At 46.8% G+C, this 24,372-nt stretch overlaps 7 protein-coding genes across 7 annotated transcripts; 2 read left to right on the top strand and 5 right to left on the bottom strand.

The window, feature by feature from the left end:
- Nucleotides 1-138: 138 nt before the first annotated feature.
- HD556DRAFT_1484520 (uncharacterized protein) lies at nucleotides 139-2,618 on the bottom strand (the record flags this gene model as incomplete). The annotated part of the gene is made up of 10 exons (XM_041308681.1): nucleotides 139-372; nucleotides 428-551; nucleotides 641-678; nucleotides 711-860; nucleotides 915-1,164; nucleotides 1,221-1,251; nucleotides 1,305-1,421; nucleotides 1,647-1,800; nucleotides 2,245-2,435; nucleotides 2,486-2,618. The coding sequence occupies 10 exons, from the start codon at nucleotides 2,616-2,618 to the stop codon at nucleotides 172-174; spliced, it is 1,389 nt and encodes a 462-aa protein (XP_041166251.1). The 3' UTR covers nucleotides 139-171.
- Nucleotides 2,619-2,812: 194 nt separating this feature from the next.
- On the top strand, nucleotides 2,813-4,303 carry HD556DRAFT_1303887 (uncharacterized protein; the record flags this gene model as incomplete). Its single annotated transcript, XM_041299631.1, is given in 9 exon segments — nucleotides 2,813-2,922; nucleotides 2,970-2,996; nucleotides 3,095-3,212; nucleotides 3,232-3,429; nucleotides 3,643-3,717; nucleotides 3,773-3,786; nucleotides 3,848-3,941; nucleotides 3,993-4,061; nucleotides 4,115-4,303. The coding sequence occupies 9 exon segments, from the start codon at nucleotides 2,813-2,815 to the stop codon at nucleotides 4,301-4,303; spliced, it is 894 nt and encodes a 297-aa protein (XP_041166250.1).
- A 1,200-nt stretch (nucleotides 4,304-5,503) lies between these two features.
- Nucleotides 5,504-5,952, bottom strand: HD556DRAFT_1484516 (uncharacterized protein; the record flags this gene model as incomplete). The annotated part of the gene is made up of 2 exons (XM_041308680.1): nucleotides 5,664-5,952; nucleotides 5,504-5,605 (listed from the first exon to the last, which is right to left on the bottom strand). The coding sequence occupies exons 1-2, from the start codon at nucleotides 5,913-5,915 to the stop codon at nucleotides 5,504-5,506; spliced, it is 354 nt and encodes a 117-aa protein (XP_041166249.1). The 5' UTR covers nucleotides 5,916-5,952.
- Nucleotides 5,953-9,875: 3,923 nt separating this feature from the next.
- Nucleotides 9,876-10,148, top strand: HD556DRAFT_1226942 (uncharacterized protein; the record flags this gene model as incomplete). The annotated part of the gene is made up of 1 exon (XM_041297121.1): nucleotides 9,876-10,148. A coding segment is annotated over one exon (273 nt), but the record flags the coding sequence as incomplete, so codon positions are not given.
- Nucleotides 10,149-13,624: 3,476 nt separating this feature from the next.
- On the bottom strand, nucleotides 13,625-15,061 carry HD556DRAFT_1437636 (uncharacterized protein; the record flags this gene model as incomplete). Its single annotated transcript, XM_041305732.1, has 2 exons — nucleotides 13,625-13,957; nucleotides 14,879-15,061. 2 exons carry the CDS (start codon nucleotides 15,059-15,061, stop codon nucleotides 13,625-13,627), a joined length of 516 nt encoding a protein of 171 aa, XP_041166247.1.
- A 4,249-nt stretch (nucleotides 15,062-19,310) lies between these two features.
- Nucleotides 19,311-19,903, bottom strand: HD556DRAFT_1303885 (uncharacterized protein; the record flags this gene model as incomplete). Its single annotated transcript, XM_041299630.1, has 2 exons — nucleotides 19,311-19,849; nucleotides 19,873-19,903. The coding sequence occupies 2 exons, from the start codon at nucleotides 19,901-19,903 to the stop codon at nucleotides 19,311-19,313; spliced, it is 570 nt and encodes a 189-aa protein (XP_041166246.1).
- Nucleotides 19,904-21,049: 1,146 nt separating this feature from the next.
- HD556DRAFT_1437634 (uncharacterized protein) lies at nucleotides 21,050-22,468 on the bottom strand (the record flags this gene model as incomplete). Its single annotated transcript, XM_041305731.1, has 2 exons — nucleotides 21,050-22,085; nucleotides 22,137-22,468. The coding sequence occupies 2 exons, from the start codon at nucleotides 22,466-22,468 to the stop codon at nucleotides 21,050-21,052; spliced, it is 1,368 nt and encodes a 455-aa protein (XP_041166245.1).
- Between the last annotated feature and the right edge of the window lie 1,904 nt (nucleotides 22,469-24,372).

The raw sequence follows: 24,372 nt of genomic DNA, 5'->3' as shown, positions 1-24,372 counted from the left end.
AAAGAGAACAAGTTGGACCATTGCATGATTGACCATTCTCAATTGTGAAATTCAAGACATATGTACCCTGTGACAAATTGTGTTTTCATCCTAGTTCACGATTCTGTGATAGGTTATACATGTGTATTAGACATCCGTGCTCAGAGATTACGAATAAAGCTTTGACGCTGCTCACACAAACAAATCTGTTTGCCCCAACGTCTCCGATAGAACACCCATCACCTTCGCTTCAAACTCAAACACATCATCATCACGGTATGCCACAAGGTCCTGAGGCATCTCCCTCTGCACTCCGAGCGCCTTCTCGAGGTTTGTTGTGGCGAGCGCGAGAGCCGTTGTGCAATCAATAAATCCATTGGACGTTAGGAGGAACTAGGAATACGGTCAGGAAAAATAACATGAAAAGCAAGGGTTCGACTAAACGCACCCAAACGGCCTCGAAACATGTATTCCGGGCATTGTACTCATCAATAACTCCAATGGCTACATTGACGCCTGCCTTCAAAAGCACAGTGACCAGACTCTCCTGCATTATCGGCGGGCCAGCAAGTCTATATGATGGTCAGGTTAGCATCCTTGGTCACAAATGAGAGAGAAAAAAGAAGATAGGCTTAAGAAGAAAGGGCACAAGGACACTTACATCCTCCGCTGTTCCCAAGTCGACGGGAATGGCTTGCTCTGCATGACAATCCAATCACACCTGCCCTCACAATCTCGTGTGCAAGGAGATGAGCCTCAGTTGCCCCCGCGAAGGTCAAATGAAGCTCCCTCCCGGAATGAGCCTCGTACTCATCTTTGAGCCGAAGTAGCATCGCCATTATGTCTGCACTCTCAACGTCCACAATGAGCGTGGCTTTACCCTTAAGTCTAGATATCAGTGTTGATTCAATGCAGGAGAAGCACACTAAGCCAACCTTTCTAACCCTCCTGAGCACTTTATCTCTACCCTCCCTAAACAACATATTCCTAAGCGCCGCTATCTGTGTACTTACACCTATCCTTGAAGACATGCTTATGCCCACATGTAATGCGACTTCATCAACAACACTCGCATTTTCCACATTCGCATGCACAGCTCCAGGTGAGAATGCAGTAGATACGCCCTGCAGGAAGGTCCCAGAGGGCGCAGTGATGGCCGTTGTGACGCCACCGCAATAGGCTGGCCTGCAATCCAAAAGGTTAATTCAGAAATGCAGACCCAAGATGAAAAGAATACCCACAGCAAATTCTGACCACCAAACATGAGCCCATCTTGTGCTCTCATGATCATGTCGCCCAATATGAGTCGAGCCTCCACCTCTCACGTAAAGCCCCTTTTACGTTCCGAGGTTCAAGAGGGGGAACACCCTCATGCGCGACGGCTGCCACCTTCTCAGAATCGAAATCGGGCGTGTGTGGGGACGTGGTGGGCCCCTTGGCGACTGGGAAGGGAGAGCTGAGGGATACCATCAATGTAGACCTGAGTGGGCGTTGCAGCAAGTGAGAGTGGATGGGAGGACCAAATCACAGTATCTAGTTCCGATTAGACAATTAGACGGACGGATCTTTCATATATTCAGACTGCAAGCATAATGTACCGGCATCATATCCTGCAATCCAACCGAAACCTAAATTCTTCATCGAACTTATATAGTAGTCTCACATACCTGCTTTGAGCATTGCAATCTGATGGCCCATCCCCATGGCAGTAGCAGGAGTATACGTACCAGAGAGGAGCGCGAGTGCGGGGTCAAGGCCATAATAGTGCACTTGGGCGGCTTCGTTCAGGAGGTAGCAGGAGTTGACAACCGGGTGGTCAGACTGCAAGTACAAGTTAGTTGGAAGCAAGATCGAAGTTTCATGATGGAAGTGAGTGAAAACAACATGCGTTAAGGATAGAGCGAAAGATCAGTAAATCATGATCATTATGTAAAATATACATACGAGTTGCGTGGCTCCAGACACAGGTACATGTATAGAAGAGCACGTTGACATAGCATAAATAAAGAAGGAAGTGAGGTGAAGGAGGACATTTACCTTCATAACAACATTGATTCAATGCTCCGCCAGCACACACGGTGCGAACTCTGATCCTCGATATGCGTCGTGTTTCTTCCTTCATGCAAGATCAACCGCATCAGCAGATTTGCAGAAGTCAATCCATATATATGTACCGAAAGTTAAATGCAAAGAGTGCTATAGCAGGTATGCCTCCCTGGTGGAAAGGAATGCCATTAGAGGAAGTTATGAACGTCCTTAGAGCACATCGACAAGGGATTCCCATTGCAGGTCTTCAGGAAATGCCTTTCCCACGAGGTCGTCCCAGGAATTAGACTCTGCTTTGGCGCAGAAATTGTCTTGAGCGTCGCACAACTTTCGGGCACTGTCGTAGGCGGTGTGGAAATTCCACCCAGAGTCAAGGCGTGTCATGCCATAGACACGAGAGGGGTTTTCACCTTATGGGTGAGTGAGTGAGGATAACAATGGGGCATCTTCTGGGACATACCACATGCATGTCTGTCAGGTATTATCGAAAATGAGGAAGATTTGAAGGTGAATAAGAGAAGATGGAGGGAGTGAGACAATGGACTCCATGTGTCGCCAGCGGGGTGTGAGAGAGTGGTCAAAGTGAGAGCCATTGAGGGTGTAAGGAGGTTCAAGGAGCATGGAAGAAGGCGAATGTTCGGCTGTATGGAGGCTTCATTATGAACGCTTGGCCACCTAGTAGACAAGGTTTATGATTAGCAATTAGACAATGTCTGTATTGAGACAACTCTGACCGATATCATTTGCACTCCCAGGCAGAATTTGCGCGGTTGTGACACCTCCAGCTATGGCGAGTTCATACGATGCGTCATGGGTATTCAACCCGTCGATACTGCGCAACCAGGGCAAGATGGGGGGCCTTGTGAGAGTTTGTGTTGCGTGCGACTGCAGGGAATGGTACATTGCTATTGTAGAGTAGCAAATAAACACATCATTTAGCGCAGGCACGCTACCGACACCAATATGGGAATGTAAATCCACAATCCCAGGGGTCACCCACACTCCTTGAACATTGACACCCTCCAATTTGCTGTGTTTTAACTCAACCCCTGCTGAATCAAGGAAAGAGGAACATCCCCGATGGCTTTGATGAGACCATGGTGGATGAGGAGGTCACCATTGAGAACCTCGTGTCTGTCATTAGCAGCTGTCCAGATAGTCGCGTTGCGCACAAGAACGGGAGTCATGTTCTCGGAATCTGCGTAGCGGTCACTCTGGATGCGGTCGTGGAAATTGGGTGGAGGCCCAGGTTTGGAGCGTATTACAGTAGGCACATTTGAAGAGGATCTGGGAGTGACGGGCAAACTCCTGTGGACTGGATTGAAGAAATGCCGAAGAGATAAAGGTCGAGCAATGGAAAGGATTCAGAACGATGCAGACGAGTGTGATTGTAAACAAGACTGGGTAAGCCCAACACCGAAAGGGAGTGCGGGTCGCCAACGGTGAGCTACCCATTGTGTTAGACGGTGCCAGGTGAACTTGACTTGACTCTTGAGTTTCCTGTCCACATCGTAATAAAGTATTACATTCGTGGGAAACATGTCGGCAGTATTTCGGTTAGGAACCTGCCTATGCACTGTACATGTGTCAGTCTGTGTGATTATTTTCTATAAATAGTACCCTCCTTCAAATCAGTTCATTGAATTATGCGCAAATGACGAGTCGACACATGATGCATTGCCACTATACTATGTACGACCACTGTTATTTTGGTAAAGCCTCGATTTCACATTTTTGCTTTTCGCAGCATCGGCGAGAATAGTTAGTCTTGCCAGAATCTCACTCTATTGATGCTCAAAGATATAACTTCTCAGTTTCTCAGCTTCCAGCAGCCACACTACTTCAGAAAAGCGACAGACGAAGCATACAACAGGAAACTCGGCCTAGCTCCCCATCATTATCATGCCTTGATGTCAGTACTTTCATGTTTGACTTCCTGTCTTGCTTTTCTCACATTGCTGTTGCAGGTTGATACTATGGGAGGTGGTGGCTTCATCGGAGAGGTGTATGACGACCCACACAACAACTTCTTCCGGGTAAACTCTTGTTTCTATGCAAGAGTACTGGTACTGACAACAAGTACTTGTAGTTGTCGCAGCAATCTCTTGCATTGCAATTGCCATCTCCTGGCTTCCATCTCCCTTCTTTGTTTTCGGCTCGCCGCTTGTTGGATGTCGTCTTCCACCACCAGATGAATATGTTTCACAAGATCATTCCAAACGTGGTTCTTCAGTCTTCGTGCTCGCTCAAACTTGCCCGTGGAGCTTACAACCATTAAACCCGACAAACCAGTGCCAGAAGCCAATTTGGAAGAAGGGAGTGATAAAGGTGAGGGCGAACAAGGTGAAACAGTTGATAATGTAAGTGTTGTTTCGACTCTCGCGCAGTGCCGTTTCAACACGATGGCTGTCAGCGTGCTTCTGTGAATGATTCGCTCCGCACTACTGTTAAGACCATGCACAAAGGGTAGGACTGATTCCAAGGGGCTTGGCTTCAGCTCGTGCGCTGTGCCCCTTACCCGAGTATGTGCCCTTAACTTCAGAATGAAGTCCGGAGAAAGTCCAGTGAAGTCCGAAGAACTTCCAGAGAAGCGTGGGAAACTTCGGAAGGACTTTCCGGACGAGTGCGAGAAACTTCCGGATGAGTGCGGGAAAGTTCCGGAGGAACTTCCGGAAATTACGATGGAGAATTCCTCCCTAGGCCTGAGATGGATAATTACTAAGTCTGAGGACTAGAACTGTTACGAGGACTTAGGGTGAAGGCTAGTGCGAGGACTAATATGTGTATGATATTCAGACTGAGGAAGTACAAAGATTCTACAGAGTTTATATACTACAGAGGACTTAACGGAGAGTCAGTCAGCACAGTCCGAAGCTATGCGAGGCTGTGGACAAAGGATGTAGAAAAGTCAAACACTAGTCTATCGGAAAATAGTAAATGAAGATGGAGATGAAGACATAGGAAAATAAAGCTGGAAATGAAACAAGGTACGGAAAATGAGGAAGTCTAACTCAAGAAGGAACATACAAAGGGATAAGGCACGGAAGATAGACGCGAGTCGGATCCGGAAGATAGACGTGGGTCGGATCCTGATGTTCGGAAGTCCGGAGACAGGTGATTACCATAAGGGGATGGGCGCTGATTTAAGGTTTGGGTTCGGACATGACAGATAGGTCGGATCCGGAGATCCGGAGATGTGTATATTAGATCTGGTGTCCGGATATCAGATGCAGGAGTACAGGGATCCGGATGGATAGAGGATTGGGTCTGGAGACATGGACAGGAGGTCCAGAGGTCCGGATGAGGCGTGGGAACGTCGTCGGATGTTGGTCCGGAATGCGGGATATGACAACTACAAGGGGTAAAGGAACACAGCATCCTACCGCCCGCCTCAATAATGAAGATTGACAAACACTCTGGAAACGGTTATTGCATCCTCGAGGGAAAGACCCCAGTCTGGTTTCTTACATTCCAGCACTCAACCTGCAAGTGGGTCCAAACAAATACTGTGCAATCTCTGGCACTGGAACTCAAACTTGTTTCCCATAGGATCTTCTAGACGTCCCGTTGGTGCTGCTGCCTGCCGCGATGAAGATGTGAGTCATTTGTCATCACTCCCCTTTCATGTTATTGAAAACAATCTGCAGCGATACGGTGTTGTCCCTGAATCCTTCCTTAACAACATCACCAGCTTCAATTTCATCAAGAGCCTCGTCGCCTGCAGCCACTGAAAGGTCAGAGGGTGATATTTGTTTGGCAGGGGTGGGCCCTACTGATTTCTGTGCAGGCTCTGACTTGACTACAGTCGTGTTGTATGAGATAGCCTGAACGAATTCAGAGGTATCGTTGAATGTAAAACCATTGGCATGGCCATCCTCTGCGTCGTCCATCTGTAAAGTGTCATCTGCTTGGCTCGTATTCTCGCGGCGCGTCTGGATCTCAAGGTGATAGCACTTCACCGCTTAATCTCCTGGTATCTTACTGATGTTTAGCATTTCTAGCAACTTCGTGTATATTTGGTGGCAGTGCACGCCATTTTCCAGAATCCACTGTCAGTGGCCCCGTTGATATATTTTTTGCATCGTGTCATTCGGGGGTCCGATTGGGTCCTTTGTCAGCTGAAGTTGCGTTGCTCGAGCGGGCATGTGCTCTGCACAGTTTAGACCCTAGGGGGTCATATCCCTTGCTCGAGTTGCGAAAATCGTTGTTGCAACATCTACTCCATGGGGAATGCACCAATTTGCAACGCGGCATCAAACTTTTGCAGTCCTACAACAACTCTTCAAGCTGCAGTATAATCTTGGGTTGATCGTGTCATCTTTCAGTCACGTTTGCGTCCACAACAGCCCATCTCAGTTGAACTGACTCAGTGCTTGACCTTAAGCACGGTCCATGAGTCGACTGCTGCTACAAATCTTTAAGTTGTTCCTTCGACTTCCTGGAGCTCCCTGGCGCCCATCCGATGCTTAGCGCCTGAAAACAATACAGCATGAGGCTTGCATCAAGTATTTAAATGGCGCGAGGCCCACCCTTTCTCCAACTTCTTGTCACACTCAGGCTCTACTTTGCACAGATCAATTATTGCACTCAACTATTCACCATGAGCGACCAGAATCAATTGGGAGACTCAAGGTCAGGTCCTCCTCCACACATCGAGACACCTAATGAAATAAACCCTGCGGAACGCCTGGTACGTAGCTGATGTCCATCAAGTTGCACTCGAAACACTGACTCTTGTCAATGCATCCCTTGTCTAGGGCCGACCCCATGGCAAAATACATCGGTTTCTGGGGAAGGTCATGAATGGTGCAATAAAACAGATTTCTGTGAGTCGAAATCAATACTGAGTGCACTAGTACTGTGATGAGGCTGATATTGTACACAAGTGCTCGAACTCAAGGAATTCACGCAGCCGCGACCCTGTTCTCCCGATTGTCAATTGTGAAGTTGTCTCATCGGGTCCGAATATCATGGTAGGTCGTCTTTCGTTCCATGCACTCTCCGTAAACTCTGTTGGTCACGCAGGTTCAGGATGCTCCCTCTGGTGCGGAACAAGGCGCCAATTCCCAATCGGCACTTCGAGACGCCCAAGAGGCTGCCAAAGGCATGCATCTATTTTCAGGACCTGTGAGCATCTGGACTTTCTGCCGCAAAAGATGCATCTAAATTAGAGGACACATATATTTGGCCTTTCAGGATATTCAACAACATTATCGAGAAGCTTGCGGATGTATGGGCCCATTCCTCTCGGTCGGAACCGAACTGCTGCGCCCTTATGCAAAGATGACACTGGTCCCACTGTCCTCTACATTCATAGTACGCATTGTTTTGCTCCGGATCTCATCTCATGCTCAGCCGTCATCCATGCAAGTAATTCTCGCTCAAACGGATCGGGACCAAGGGATACTGCAGCTTCTCAAGAAGTTAGGTGAAGTGTACAAATTTATTATGCAAGACAAGACTCTTGCCGGAATTCCATCGATGCAAGGTATCGTCAAACGAATAGTTGAGCAGACCGTCGAATGCTCCAAGTTCATCCAAAAGTAATCTGCGACAACAAACTTCTGTGAGGAATCCATGAATTTATTGAGCTTCGCTCACTTGCTCATTATCTATTCTCTACTATTGTTGTAGGGAAGAGACTCAAGAAAAATGTTTTCTCGGAAGCAGACAGACGACTCAGAATTACATCAACGTGCTGGACGTGCTCATGCAAAGCTTCCAGGACCAAGTGCCTGCGATGTAGAGATATTCATCCACCATGCAGGTAAGGGTTCCATGTGCTTCTAAATTAACATCTATTTATACGTCTTCAGGCAATACACTAGACCTCATCGGTATCGCATGTGCAGAATGCGCAGGACTAGATACTGGGAAGCGACGCGCATGGAAATCATATCTGAGATCATGGACTGGGTCACTGGACATAGTTCAGCAGTGGAACAAGTTTCTGATGAAACCACTTGACAAGCCCTCAGAACCAATCGTAAGACCTGTCGTCATCGTGATAGACACACTGGATGGGAGTGGCGGAGTCAAGACGCGGTCTCGCATTCTCCAGATTCTTGCGGGAAAACTAGGCGTTCGAATCACCAAACTCCCGACCAACTTCCGGATCATCGTGACCTCTAACCCGCTTCGCAACATTGAACTTGAGCTCTCAGGTGCTCAGCATATCCGATGGATGTCCATGAATGACATTTCATCAGCCACCGCAGAGCGCAACATTCGCACTTATGTATTGAAGGAGCTGAAAGGGCATTTGGAGAACAGACAATTCAAAACTCTCGCTGAAAAAGCCGATGGGCTTTTCGAGTGGGCACGTGAAGTGCAAGTTATTGTCGAGCATACGGGATCCCTCCTCAGCGACATCACCGACTCATCCACACCTATCCGACTCCTTCATGCATCCTTCCGTGATTTCCTTACAGATAGTGAATGTAGCAAAGAGTTCTCCGTCAACATGCCGAAGGTGCAATGAGACCTTACTTTCGCATTGCTTCGAGTGATGGAACATAAACTGTCCTTCAATATCTGTGATCTAAAATCATAGTATCTCCCCAACTCCAAAGATCCTGGTCTGCGAGAATGAGTTGAAAAATGCATCCCCTCACATCTATCCTATGCCTGCCGATTCTGGCCTGTCCACGTATGAGCAACTGACTTCGATCCAGACCTCGCCAAAGAAATCAAATCATTATTCGAGCATGAACGACTGTTCTTCTGGCTCGAGTCACTCTGCCTTATCGATGTGCTCAGGAGTGCAGTGCCCGTCCCTCCGCTTATCGCCAAGTGGTTGAAGGTGAGCACATGGTTATCCAGTGTCAGATAACATTCTTGCTAACACAGAATCACAATTACAGGATCAGACCAGATACGAAGAAACCTCGTCCGCTGCAATGGACGTGCAGAGATTTATTCAAGTCTTTGGCGGCATCATCTTGCACAGCACACCCCATCTCTATGTATCAGCATTGCCATTCTCGCCCGTCAACTGTGCACTATCCAAAACATTTTCTGCACGGTTTCCTAACTGTCTTTGTCTGGCATCTGGACGTGATCTCAATTGATGACGTCAACTCAGTGTCATTCTCGCAGGATGGGACTCGCATCATTTCTGGTTCACATGATAAGACTGACCAGTTATGGGAAGCGGCGACGGGACAGCCAGCCGGTGAGCCCTTGCTTGGGCACACTGATCGGGTTAGGTCAGTCTCATTCTCTCCAGATGGGACTCGTATCATATCTGGTTCGGACGATAGGACTGTTCGGCTGTGGGATGTAGCAATGAGGAAGCCTGTCTGTGAGCCCTCAAAGGTGCACACTGATGATATTCGTTCAGTTTCGTTTTCGCCAGATGGAAGCCGCATCGTGACAGGTTCGGCTGATCAGACTGTCCGGGTGTGGGATGCAGCAACAGGGCAACCAGTTGGTGAGCCCTTGCTGGGGCACACTTCTTTGGTCATGTCAGTCTCATTCTCTCCGGATGGGACTCGAATTGCGACAGATTCTTCAGATACCACTATCCGACTGTGGGATGCAGCTACCAGACAGCCACTTGGTCTGTCCTTACGGAGCCACACTAATTTTATTACCTCAGTTTTGCTATCGCCGGATGGAACCCGCTTTGCGACTGGTTCGGTTGGATCACATCGGTCTCATTCTCACCAGATGGGAATCACATCATTTTTCGTTCACAGGATGGGACCGTCCGGGTCTGGTATGCAGCGATTGAGAAGTCATTGCAGGACCATGCCGAAGAAAACCATTCACCATCTTCCCCGCACGGCAGTTGCATCCTACATCTGATAGCGGCCATTTCCACACCCAACACTGCGAACAATGACTTCATTTTCTTCTCATCCAACTCAACTCATGCACTGCGCGACACTACTGAGCTACTCGCATGCACCCCCCATGATGACCGCAGATCGATGTTTTCTCTTCTTGGAGATGATGGATGGATGATGGGACCCAATCATCGGCTCTTATTCTGGGTACCACCCGCTTCTCGAAACCCATTTTATAATCTATGGATTGCATCAGTAATGCCCAGAGGTGGTGTTGAACTTGATTTGAGTCATATGGCGCATGGGACGCACTGGAAGCACTGCTACGAGTGAGTTTTTAGCCTTTTCGTTAACTTGCAGTTAATCAATTCGATACTTGTAGCTCTTCATTACGTTCTGGTGAATTGATTTGTAGAAATATCTGAAACACTTTATCGAACACGATGTGGAGCACACAGTTAATTCATCGTCTATTTGTATGCATAGGTAGTATCGCGTTCGAATTTATGGCAGTTTGAGCGAACCCAACAGATACTAGATGTGTGTTTAACGGCGCCTGCCAAAGTGGAGTGAAGAAAGTGAAGATTGCGGCAGCGGCAGGGAAGTGTTTATATATTGCACGTTGATTTATATTCAGTTGCATATGCTGGTTTAAATGTTGAAAGAACTGGAATATTACATGAGTACAGTACAATATGTGTATGGTACGTAAGAAGAGTACGATAAGAATGACGGATCCAAAGATATTGAGACATGAGGTGAGGAAGAACATGCGAAACTTAGTTTGAAGAGGGATTAAACATGAGGAAATATACGAGCACCTTGGAAGTGCAAAGCAGTCAATGAGAGGCGAGTTTTCATCAAGCATTTTGGGCGTACAGTCAATTTGATCAAGTTTTGATCAGGCAACTAGAACACCAAGTGGCACATTTCAGTAAGCGTAAGTCAATTCAGGATTGAAAGACGCGGTCAAGCGTCTGAATATAGTACTGGTTGTTTGTTTTAATGGATCCCAAGACTGATGCATGATGGCTCGGCGCCGGCGTCAAGCAAAATTCTACTCAAGTAGTTAGACAAGCAAAGCAAAAACAAACATAAGTGAAAAATCAACAGGTAGCCTACGCATCGAACGTGGCAATAACCCCATATCCTCGCCCATCCATATTATGCCAGTATGGTGAGTATCAATATGGCTGCGCAGCCGCCAGGTATACTATAGCCTAGTAAGCGCCTCGATAGACGTCCACCCAACTCGTGAAACTCCCTATCGTCTTCCGCTTCCATGGCTTTGTTCAGCTCATCTTATGTCGTTCCTCCAATAGCGAGGCAAACTCTGGCTGTGTCAAGGATGGAGGCAGGTGCATTTAATCTGCACTCACTATTGTTGACGAATCCTCGTGGATACTCTCAGTAAGTTGCCAGTCTGGGTAGGCCCCGCGTGGTTCTCGTTCTCATTGCCTTGTTGGTTATCGCTGACGCGATTAGCAGCGGGTGTCGATGAGTCCCCGGTGTGCAATGGTATGTTTTAGGATTCAGATGCAAAAATAAAATTTCCTTCAACGTGAGCGTGTCGAATCCAGATGATGAAGTTGGACTGGGAAAGAGGTAGAAGTTGGTCTTCGCATTGGCATCTACATAGGCCAGTTAATGTTCCAACACTCCTCAACAGTAATACTTACTGCGCCCTTCACATTCTACGCTACCACACTCAGGCTGGTGTGTTTCCTCTTCCCCTCCGAGATTATGTCACTCACCCGGAACTACTCCCGTCTACCCATTACCCACAACATCTTCGGCGGCTGCACAATGAATCTCATCAAGCTGTGCTATCAACAAACTAACCGCAAATACCCCAACCACTCCTTAAGGTCATATTACTGATTTCCTAACGAGAACTCCAAACTCACAAATGCGCCGCTAGGTCATCATCTCACAAAATTCAATACCATGTCTTCATCTAAAATGTTCGTGCTCATACTCCTGGCGTCCATGAGTCTTTAATTTGAACTATGGAATGTGATGCCCTACCAATGATCCCCGACTGTACTAACGAGCGTCCACGATGGTATGACTTCGGACACTACTCACAATTCTAGGTAAAATGGATTCCTGCATTTTGAACCAGACCTCGCAATACAGAACCTCGCACGAGCCTGACAGTCTATTTCCCCGCAGGAACAACTATCCCCACCTTTGCGCATGCCCAAATGCGGATCTCGTAGTTCGTACCAGACCACTCATTCACGCCAGAAAGTGTCCATCGTTGGATGAGTAAGGTAGGCCTTCAATTGCGCGAATTCACTTCCCTTGAATCATTAATTGATGCAACCATCAGCTCAAGCACGTGCTGTTCAAATGATACACTGCGCTGGAAAAATGGGTTACTGTACTTCATTTCATGAGGGTTGTCCTCACTTTTGATTATGTCGAACCGATTGGTTACTCTTATCAGTGTAAGGTCGCACATCAAAGAACGTACTTGCACATAGAGTATATAACCCCCGGGTATCTATATCACCTGGGTGTGGTGACCCCTGTCAAACCTAAGCGGAGTCACCGTCACCTGTGTACACGGCTTGTCGCCGGCGCCAAGTTGATCATGCCACAGCCAATTTGTTTTTCAAACTCCGATCGATCTTGCCCCTCTCTCATTTGTGTGCGCCGCTGCCACTGCCTTTGTCGTCGTCTGTTCGCGCCGTTCATTTCTTTTTGTGTTCCTTTTGTTCTCCGTCCCTTTGGGCGCTGTCTGCTTGGCAGTGTGGTGGCAAGCACTGATGCGGCTGACGAGGCTCCTGGCTTGTGGCCCTTTGCGGGTGGGTCTACGTGAGATCCAGGCGCACTCACCACCGCCAAGGTAGTACCAATGTTACAATAACATGTAACCGAGAACCCCTCCTACGGAGGTCATCATGACCTTAGCCCCTATCCCACCATATGCACCGTCTTGGAAGACTTACCGACTCAACGGAGACTCGTAGAGACGCCTAGAACGGCCTGGATGCCGTTAGATGACCTAGACCAGCCTAGGCTACATCTGATCGGACCTAGATGGTCCTCGACCCGGATCATGAGGAAGCTCTGCCTCATGGTCAGAAGAGAAGCCGCATGCCTTAGCATGCGCAGTTAGACTCAAAGGCATGCTACGCCTTGAGGACAGATAAGAGAGGCATGGTAAGCCTCATGTATAGATAATCGACCGCATGGCATCAGATAAGATGCCCTTGTATAGACACACTTACATCTACCTACCGAACGTAGTATTGGTCTGTGCACACGGACGACAGTATATAGAGCAGACTAGAATCATGTATATTCCCTACTTGATTCTACTAGGTTTTATCCAGAACTTCCTCTGAAAGACAGTCCCAGTCCTTCAGTCTAAGCCGCACCTTAAGGAAAGCCGACGCTACCTTAAGTGGAACCCCCGAACCTCTCATTCGAGAGAAGATCCCCGTCTCTCCAATAGCGAGCCCGCTATCAGATTAGGCAATCCGCCTAGGGAGAGCTCGAACTATCCTAGTCCGTAACAACCAAGGTCTACATGAGATCTGGGTGCGCCCCATTGCCATTGTGCCACGTCCGCCATGCAAAACCAATGTTCGATGCTTTCATTCCGAATGCTAGTGTTGTCAGCACCATCTTTCACTCTTTTCGGTCCGTTCTTTTATAACCTATCTACTTTCATTCAATCCGGTACATGTCTTTCACTTTGACCATTCTTCAGTGTTACATTCTTCACTACTTTGGTTCTGTCCCGCATGTATGCGCTGGGTCTACAATGAAGGCAGAAGATGGACTTACGATCTCTGCTACTTGTGAAGCGGCACCCCATTTCGTGGGGAAGTCATCTGCGTCGAGGTGGTCATTGACCGAGTACCCATCGTCTTTGTTTCAGTAGGATAGGTCGCGGATAATACGAGAATTTCCCGGAGAGCTGGCTTTCTCAACAAGACCAAGATGAAGAATCCGCCAAGTTCTGCTTCCACCTGAGATGCTGTCAAAGGGCCTGACATGCGACCGATGATGGAGACTTCTTCTGCAAGATATTCACGGATTACTGAGGGATTGTCTAGAGCTGACTTGTGATTGGGAGGGGTATAGGAGCGCGTCAAACGGGCATATTGCTGATGGGAAAACCGTGTCTAACAGGAAGTCAGGTCAAACTTGTGGAGTAGACGCTCGAATGCGTCAGCGTCGTAAGGAGTTACAGAGTAAGACGTTCGCAGGCTCACGTAGAACTCAAACGGCACGCTTACTACATCCACTTTGACAGTTGAATCTTCCAACAAGGTGTGCACTTTGTATATGAAGACATTCAATATCCGTTTACCATTGTCAGCACTCATATTTTATTATTGAAGTTACTCGTACTTGTTGAAGGATTCAGTGATCTGTCAGTACCTCCTCAATCGACTCATCCTCAATGACATCATAATGAAGTTGTGATTTTTCTTGGCGATGGTAGCATTCACTGATAGACTGTCACTGCCTTCAGGCTTTCTGGAACATCCTGCAGTTGGCGCACGTGCAGGAATAGTATGTCAGATGGATAGATTCAATAGCTTAGGATTTGAATTTGATGCATCCTGTGATTTATGTCTGCATTTCAGTACTAGTGTGCAGAGTCTGAATTGCCAGACATATTTGTAAATTTGAAAGGTACTGGGATCCAGAACGACTGGAGCAGCCATATTTGTTGGGGAGACGGTCTTTATGGACGGGGAACCGAGAGCAGTAAGTGGGGGAGATGGAGAGTAAGATGTAAAAGCGCGGTGTACCCAGATGGTATGATCATATGTGAGAGTGCAGAGGGTTGAAGCCTTTGCAAGCAGACGTAAACAGGTACAGGGAAGATTCATCATCAGATCGAGAAATAACACAAATGTCAAGGAGGGCGATAGTTTAGATTTTCAAGCAAGTGTGGTCAATATCTGGAGGGGCGCGGACGAAGGGAATGGTGCAGTGCACAACCGCCAAATCACGCAAGTGTGGGAATTCGTGCACAATGGAGTGGAACCATCATACCGCGGAAGACGAGCCGTCTGAGATGTAAAGGAAGTCACTTGTGATAGGAGTGTGTTGTAAAGTGCCATATCCGCCACCAGGCTTGGTCGGTGGGTGTCCTTGGTTTCAGATAAAAGAGACCTGGTTGACTGGCGATTGTGAGTAGCGTTGACGGTAATCGGCTTCAACCCGTGAAAGGAAACAACAGCGACAGCTCCTTGTGGTTCCTCTACGGCGCGCATGAACGAGGAGATACTCCTAAGAAGAACGTTCGGTGAAGGCTTAATGGAAATCAGAGCGAGACTCCAGTATTACACAAAGCATGACTTACGAGGTGCCACACGCGCAGGTCGACGAGCCGAAGATTATGTAATCTGGATGTGGCGTTACAATTGCCGCATATAATTGTGGACTTTGAAAGTTGATTTGTCAGCGCAGACTAAACAATGTCGGCACATCATGTTCCTCTTTCCCTGATCCGGCAGGTTCACTGACTCACTGAGCAGCTGTTCAGGAGGTTATCGATGTTCAGGCGTTCATGGAGCGTGGGCGACCACTGACTGCTGATCAGTCGACCACTGGGATCGTAGATTTGCATTTTCACATCGAACTTGGTAGCATGGCCGAACTAAACATTTTGGTGCGTTCATTTACTACTCTATGATAGCCGACGAGGTTTGTGTGCGGTACACTGAAAAGTCAAGACGCTCACTCATTCATGGATTTAATTTAGGGTCGAGTGACTCTCCTTGAATGGGCTCCAGAAGTACAACTTGACAGTTGTCTACCGTACCACAGCGTTCCTCGATCTCGCACATACTCTAACGTTGTATTGACCACAGCCAAAGCCCCACCCCCAACTGACGAAAATTTGTATTGATGCAACTCGCATTTAGTCTCCACTGAATATATCATTGACAATACTGTGTTTGTCTAGATCATTAGTCGAGTCAGTGAAAGATGACGCACGTCACGCCAACAGTTTCATTCGCATTTTCGCAGACTCCACTTCCCTTGTAGTGCATCAAACAATAGTAAGCAGTGCACCGTGACAGATAGGCGATAAGTGAAAGCAGCCATCCGGGTTGAAGAAATTACTGACTTCGATGGGTGTGCATATTGAGTTGGATGAGCCATGCTTCTGATTTGGCATTGATTAAGATTGGTCAAGTGTCCATCGCAGAAGGCCTTGACCGCTTGAGGTATGACCATGACTGCAAGGTGAGAGTCGGCTTCATGGGCCCAGCTCCTACGTACTATCTAAGTACACAAGAACTTTTGTGAAAATTGCAGTCGACAAACATACGACAGAGCATATGAAAACGAGATAGCTGGAGCGCAAGAATATATTAGGCCTGGTCATTTGTATAACAGCATGAAAGAGGATTGCAAATCAACAACTTGTAAATATGTACCAGATAGCATCAATACCAGGTAGTAGAGCTACACACCAATATGAATGAAAACCGTCCTCTGCTCCAGCAGCACTTTCATTTCGACGGCATGCATGGCACAGTTGAGGGCCCAGGCCGCCTTTATACAGTCCATCATACCTCCATCCTTCGAATCTTGGAACATGTTCTCATGGAAGGCTTTGACGACGTGTTTTGGGACAGAGTCGTCGACCTGCCACAGTGTCCCAATGACACTCTTGATTCTTGAACCCCGAAAATTGAAGACCAGCTGCAAGGTGAATCACTTCGTCGGGTGTCTCCTCATCCCCGACGGCAGTATGGCACGCTGATAAGAATGCAATGTTAACCTCCTACCATGAGTTTGTTGATCAATTCTGTCCCACCTTTGTCATGCGCTGCTCTAGAATCTCTTAACAATTTACCAGTGGACTTTAAGTACGAGCACTCTTTTAACGAAGCAAAGCCAACAAACTCTCGAAGCTTTCGCGCAACTCAATTTTATTTCACAAGGAACACAACATCCTAAATTATTTCAGCTCGTTACTTGCTGCAAGGAATATTGTGCTCTGAGCTGCGACAGGCTCCGGAAAGACCCTCGCAATGATTCTCCTGTTACTTCTTTTTTCCGGACAAGACAGCTATTACTGTCACACCTTTTGAAACTGCTGCAGCGTGATAATGTACAGCAGATATACAATTTTATTGGGTGAAAATATAAAATTTGCCCTTGTGAATCATAGGTTCAGGAGTTTGAGCACTACGGATTCCTTCTATCACAATCAATCATGACACTCCATCTAACAAGAATCTCTGGAACGTATGAACAGTCATTGTCTTAGATGACTTTATATGATGTTGGAGAGGCATACAGTACTTTGTACGATGTGAACGAAGGACTTTGTGTAGTCGACGCTGCACACAAACTACAATTTCAGTATCTATAAATTGTTATGCAAAGACTTTTCATAGTTCCAGTTCCTCATCGTAAACTGCACGAAATATGGCATAGTTGTGGCGCTTATGATATGTCATACCTCGCTCATCTCCAATAGCCTGCAATATGGCATCTTTTGTTGGACTGTGCTTCGCAATATCTGTGTAGGTCCTGGATTTGTGATGTTGAATAAGATGCGGGAGAGTCCATGGCTGCTTTCCAACAATCTTCCAAGATTCCGAAATGCCATGAGAATCCTGCCTTTGAAGATTCAACCTCGCTTCGTCTACCATATCACTTTTATCACTTCTTCGAGCTGTTGGCCTCATCTGCTCCATCCACTCATCCCAGTCATTGTACCCGCATATGACCGCCAGCTGATCGCGAGCTATGTCTATGAGTATTTGCCGAAGGATCCCACTGATAGTGACTCTATCCTGCAAGGTTTAAATTTGAGTATAAAAGGTGGACAAAAACACAAACACAAGACGAACAGCTGAAATAGCCCTCACTCTTGGCATCAGCAAAGCTCTCCAAGATGTATTTCTAAAGGCACGTTCAAAGTTGTGTTTGCGCGTCGTTTTCAACGCTGTTTGTATGATTTTCAGATGGCTGAGTTTGAATTTGCTTATTCAGCAGTCGTCCACGATTTTTCGCCAATTTCTGATAGTATAACGCGAAAGGCTGTATATATATAGCATTGTTTTCAATCCAAACTTTTTGTGCACTATCAATGTCACAAAAACAAGTGCAAGTACTTATGTCACATCTTTGACAGGTCACGCCTTTTTCAGATTGGAGTGGGACACATCAACCTGGCAGCAAGTGACTCTCGGTCATCAATTCATCCCTGGAATGGCCACGCTGACATCAACAACATTGCCATTCATCCCGCTGGAGATCGATGGACCATCGCCATCTTCCGGCATTCATCCATCGCAAGGTGTGTCACATTCTCTGTGGACGGCAAGCAAGCATATCCTCAGCGGAGGTGATGACAAGATCTTAGAATGGGCAAAGGCGAGTTTCTATTTCTGACTTTCATTACGCAATTCGAGCATCCTTCGCACAGATCCTTGACATCACAACAGCCCGTGATGCATGTCTAACTGGGGATTTGTCTATCGCTGAAGAGCTCCTCACCCAAGAGATCCACACCAATGCCAATGACTTTATTTCATATGCAAATCGTTCGTTCGATATGGCCCGGAAGCACAACTTGAACAACGCCATTGAGGATGCAATCAAGGTGAGATGGACCCACCCGTCATTGTCATCTTATGGAAGGCTAACATTCATCCATGACATAGTCTCAACATTAAACCATCATTGATTGGCTTTGTCTCGAAAGGCATCACCCTCTGCGGAAAAGGTCACGTCTGAGAAGCAAGGGTAGTATCTGATGTTGCGTTGATGTTCACGAACCAAAATTCTGAAACCAAGCAATTTCTTCTTTTGATCAAGGTACATTTAATCCGCCTCCCATGCTATCCGCTTCATCCGGTATTCCAGGCCATCGCACTCTTCAACACAGATCAACACGAGGAAGCAATGCTGCTCATCAAAGACCTGGCTGACACTTATGTCGATCCTCTTGCACATCATGTCGTGGAAGTGAGTGTCATGTGGCCACACTTGGTCATCGATCCTGATATTCTCAACTTACACAATAGACATACGTGTTCAATTCGGAATCAAAGCTTTCGATAGCGCGCATCACGACGAAGCTGTTGATCACTTCACTCCCGCTGTTAACTCAGACACTTTCTCATCGAAATACATTCATTTCGCATATTAAGACTTGACCATAGTGTGTCAAGACGATGCATACATAATGCTTTTTATAACCTAGTGCTTTGTCCAGCTCTTTAGCTGGGATCTCGAGTCATTGTGGCTAACTACACACCAGAAACGGTGCCAGACATCCCTTTTGGCAGGTAAACTCGACGAAGCCCTCGAAGCACACAGATACATGATGGACGCCATCGACGACATTGCAAAGGCCAGCTGTCTCGATTGGTCCAATGGCAAGTCTTCCGTCGTGTCACCCGCATGTCACTCAGAGTTCAAGAAGAAATGCAGCATGCTCGCTGCGCGCAATGACTGTATTCTTGGTGTATGTACCTCTTTCGATACTGACTATTATGCAGGCAGAGATACCCGGCCAAGATCACGATGGCCACGATGCAGAACCCAATTTCTTCTATGGGACGCATCAAGTGCGTGTACGAGCATATCCTTCTGTTCTCTCACATAGTTCATTACAGTATTCTCAGATTTGCCGGCCACGTCAAGACATCCAGTGTCAGACATGAGATTAACATCGAGTTCGTACCAAGAGATTTTCTCAATCTCCCGAAGGAAGGTCCATGTCTTTGTGTCCCTCAGGGTAGGGATGGGTGCATGCATGCTGTTAGAGATCGTTGCAACCAGATCATCTTGACCAAAAGGTTGTAGCCATCGTCGGTGACGCGTACGGGCTGCCAGATCGAGATCGGGGAATTTGATGATTGCAACAGAGAAAAGTTTGTGATACAGTTGGGTTAGATAACTGGGATACGCACCAGCAGAGAACGGCCTGAGTAGTGCCTGCTGCTCGTCCGTCAATGTTAACTCAACACCAAGGGCCAACACACCATTTAGCTCAGGGACACTACCGAGTTCGATGTGAAAATGCAAATCTACTATCCCGATCAGCGCTTACCGGCACCCACACTCTGTGAACGCCTGGACATTGATAACCTCCTGAACAGCTCCTCAGTGAGTCAGTGAACCTGCCGGATCAGGGAAAGAGGAACATGATGCCGACATTGTTTAGTCTGCGCTGACAAATCAACTTTCAAAGTCCGCAATTATATGCGGCAATTGTAACGCCACATCCAGATTACATAATCTTCGTCTTTTCTTCTCAACTTCCATTGTCGTCGAACGCTTAGTGTTCGGCGTCAACATCACCAACAAACACTTAGTGTTTGAGATTCGCCTCCGGCAAGCAGTTGAACACCTAGCGTTTTTAACTGAATGGATCTTTTCACTGTCGTCGAACACTTAGTGTTTGACGTCGAGACCGTCGAACATGAAGTTGATGTTTGCATGTCGACTATCGTCGACTGCACGTGTATCATGATCATATCATTGAATGAACTTGACTCGGATGTTGCATGCCCGACTATTGTCGACTGCACATGTATTATGATCATATCATTGAATGAACTTGACTCGGACGTTGCATGCCCGACTATCGTCGACTGCACATCCAGTTCTTTCAGTGTTCCGCATCTTCTTTCCAAAGTTTCATTCAATGGTGCCACAATGTTGGCGAATTCATGACTTCGACTCATTTCAGGTTGATGTCGACAAAGCGTCGGTCATCTTGAAGCCTGGCTGTGGGCATCATACAACCAACTATAAATGTCCATACAATAGCGATGAACTTCCAGAACCTGATGCGAAAAAATCTTGGCATGAGTCTTCCTCCAGTTCTTAGTGGTCTGAGGGTCACAGTTATGATTTTGAAGGTCACAAATATGTTGTCATCTGTATCTCATCACGTGTTGTTGCGTCACAAAATTTACTATTTCACAGAAAATCATTCATGTAATATTGACATGTTTCGCAAGCTTAAGGTAATGACATACATAGCGGACTAGCTATACAGAACCCCTATAAATGTATGTATAAAACTTGACATGTAAGCCTCCCCTAAAAATCGTCACTTCCACCATGCTCAGGAGGTATTATTTATGATCAAAGCACGTCCTGACACTACAGCATTGACTAGGCAACTTTTGAACAAGGGGAAAACACGATTATTCCACCCTCCAACATCTCTTCCCATAGCCACTGCGAGTCAGCCAATCCGGGGGCACTTCTATGCCCCTTCAGTGTAACAATAAGGCTGTCCTTATGGGAATTTGGGAAGATGTGGATGGATTCAAGGGCGGGCAGGGTATACCAGCACCTGCCAAAGGCTTCTGGATGGGTAACAGAGCCAGGAGTGCATTTGGTGTGCGATGCAGCAACAGATGAAGGAGTGTGGGAATAGTGTCCAAGAGGAGAGCGAATGTGTTCACTGGTACGTTGACGTTGTAGAGCGACAATTCCTGCAGTTTTGGAAACAAGGCATGAGTTGTACAGTATTTCAGAATGTCATCAGCTTTGTCATCTTCACCGTCATCCTGGGTGGGCGAATATGTGGTACCAGATAGATTTCGACCCTCTAAAGAGAGTTTGACAAGATTGGGGGCATGAAGCCCACTAAATAGCCCAATGTCATCTCCAATACAACAATATCCGTAGTGAAGCTCCTGAAGCTGTGGAAGTGATACGTGGCCTGAAAGTCCATTTAGCGGGCCAGAGATCCTAAGCACAAGTTTTTTCAGGCGAGGACAAGCTGCAAGGATCCCTGAAAACTCTTCAGACGTTGGCCTGACTTCTCCGCTATGATGGGAGAGCTCCAGCACCTGGATAGAGTTACTGATAGTAGGTGACCGATTAGGGGTTGCGCTGAGAGTATAGCAAAAGAAATTTGTCCAGTTCAAGTGAACACCGTATAGAGTTATATTTCGCAGTTTTGGAAGAGGGGGGGATTGCACTGGGACATCTTGATTTGTAGCTCCAATCAATGCAGCGAACATGGTCCCTTCTACCATCTTCATTATGCTTGGACAGAAGAGCCAGTAGCGAGAAAGGTAGTCGTTGGTTCTCTTGAGCTTTATGGACTCAAGGCGTAGAGCGCTTGAGCTCTCTGTCCTGGGTTCATTGAGAAGTTGGAGGGCGCTATAAATTGGCATCCAAGTGTCACTGATGATTTCCAGTGAACGCCATCGATACATCTCAGGCAATAAAAGGTTGAAAATAGCGGGCATACAGTCAGCATATTCGGACCTTGTTTTAGTGAAGTCAGTTTTTCTTCTCCTGAAGGCAAACATTTAGACAGCCGTACTATGCTAAATCAATGTGTCTTACATCATTTCCTCAGTACCTGACATTGGTCCTTGTTGAGCTCTGATAATAATATCCACGGAGGACCATCCTGATCTTGCGATCATTGTGGTCAATGGTGTTAAGCCCCCACTGGTTTGCTTGTGGATGACCTTCTGAAGATCAATAACAAGACTTGACCACAAGCTGTGATTGCAGAGCGCTACTGCTCTCCAGTGCAGATTCACAGATGCAAGTACATGTGGCATTGCGACACTTTGAAGGGATTCGCTGGGTGCACCATATGCAGCTAGCATAAATATTTGAGAAAGAGTTTCCACGGCAAGTTTACCAACATAACATGATTGGGGATCCATGGGGGATAAAAAATTGGACAGGGGGGAATTTGAAGTGATTCAACTGTCATATATTTAAGCGGAAAGCCTGAACATGTATATGTGGTTCCACACAGAAAATAATACAGAACAAGCTTACCACATGTGGATAACTGTACGACCCAGAGCGCCTAGTAGGGCAAAACAGCTAGAAACCCATAAATGGGTCAATGGATTCAAGCGAGATCAGATTAGGCTGTTCATGTGCAGTACTAGTCGCGTCCCGGAGCTAGCGCTCACCCATAATAATGTCTAGGGTGAGATTTTCAAGGTGGGTAGTTATAGATCTAGCCAAGAAGATGCTTTCTTCCTGCCTGATTTTCTTGATAGTTTCATCAATGTCTAATAATTAGCGCGGCACTATGTAATAGAAATCCAAACTTTGCGCTTTGTCCCTTTTAGGCATGACATGCATGACAAGGAAGGAGGAGAGTAAGGCCTCCCGGTCCGATCGCTACGGACAAAAAGTGAATTCCAGCATTCTGGCTTCTATCTTAGTTCCAGTCACGTCCTCTCCAGTAGAAGTGCCTTCTGTTGGTGCTGATTGATCTTATGGCGCCCACATATATATCCGATCCACCGCCAATGACAATTGAATTCGAAGCTTGGGCTGGAATGTCGCACCAAGTGCTGAGAGGAGGTTCCAAGCGAGCAGAATGCGTGTCAAAGATTTAGGTTGTTCGCGCCATGTTAGATATCAGCCCCCTCCATTACATAATATTGAAGTCGATCCTGATGCGAAGGCTGTGAAAGTTATTTCAAAGCTTTTGCTGACGTAGACGTCATTGAAACACATTCGCGCTACCCTGACAGATTCCCCGCGCCAACTCCAAACTCAATACAGTTATGCTGAGTAAAATGGCCAAATCAAATGGTTACTGAGTAGGCGTACATAACGATCAATCAATAATTGACATTACTAACCATCCCAGGCTGATTGCAGCATAGATCAGGAGACGTTGGAGCAGTGTATCCGTGATTGTGTGCCTGCGTGCCACGAGCAAGGCAAAGTAGGGAACTGCACGGGTATACCCCCGGGTTTTGGCGGGTTTTGAGTATCTGGGATGGTAGCTCTTCATTCTGCGACAAAAACAAAAAAAGGTTTATGCAAAATGATCCAGGATTGGCTGAGATATTGCTAGTCCAACAACTAAGGCTAAATCTTCAAAGCTCATCCCTCCACACATCAATCTTTGCAAGCAAGTCATGAATTTGCGAGTTTTTTGACATTTTGAGTACCCCCCTGCAAAGATTGATATGTGGAGGAATGAGCTTTGAAGATTTAGCCTTAATTGTTGAACTAGCAATATCTCAGCCAATCCTGGATCATTTTGCATAAACTTTTTTTTGTTTTTGTCGCAGAATGAAGAGCTACCATCCCAGATACTCAAAACCCGCCAAAACCCGGGGGTATACCCGTGCAGTTCCCTAAGGCAAAGTGATAAGGAGCATTCAAGCTTCAAGTTCGCTACCTTCAGCAGAAGCCGCACATTTCCGTGGCATGCGAGATCAGCAGAAGCAAAAGCTCCTGTAGTACGGCCAGAAGGCCTCAATCTCAATGTTAAAGTTAATGTATAGTAGACGTCGGGAGCAAAGAGATGTTCAGCTCAGTTAGGCTCAGTTGCCAACCAGAAGGTCAAATACCACGCAAATCCAGGGCATACTATGAGATCGGCGAAAGCAGGAGCTCCTTTAGTATGGCCAGAAGGCCGCGATCTGAATGCTAAGCGCTAATATCTCAAGATCCAGTTCAAGTTGTTGAGCGCCTGCCAGGTCCCAAGTCATTGGCGTGCGACCCAGGCACGGTTTGGTTCGAAACGGTTGCCAACGCGACTTTTGGTGGATGCTGCTGCATTGCCACATCTTTCATCGCATCAAACATGCCC

The sequence above is a fragment of the Suillus plorans genome (genome assembly GCF_016647745.1).
Source record: "Suillus plorans strain S12 chromosome Unknown HD556scaffold_4, whole genome shotgun sequence".
NCBI classification, from domain to species: Eukaryota; Fungi; Basidiomycota; class Agaricomycetes; order Boletales; family Suillaceae; genus Suillus; species Suillus plorans.
This window is presented reverse-complemented; position numbering and strand designations above follow the sequence as displayed.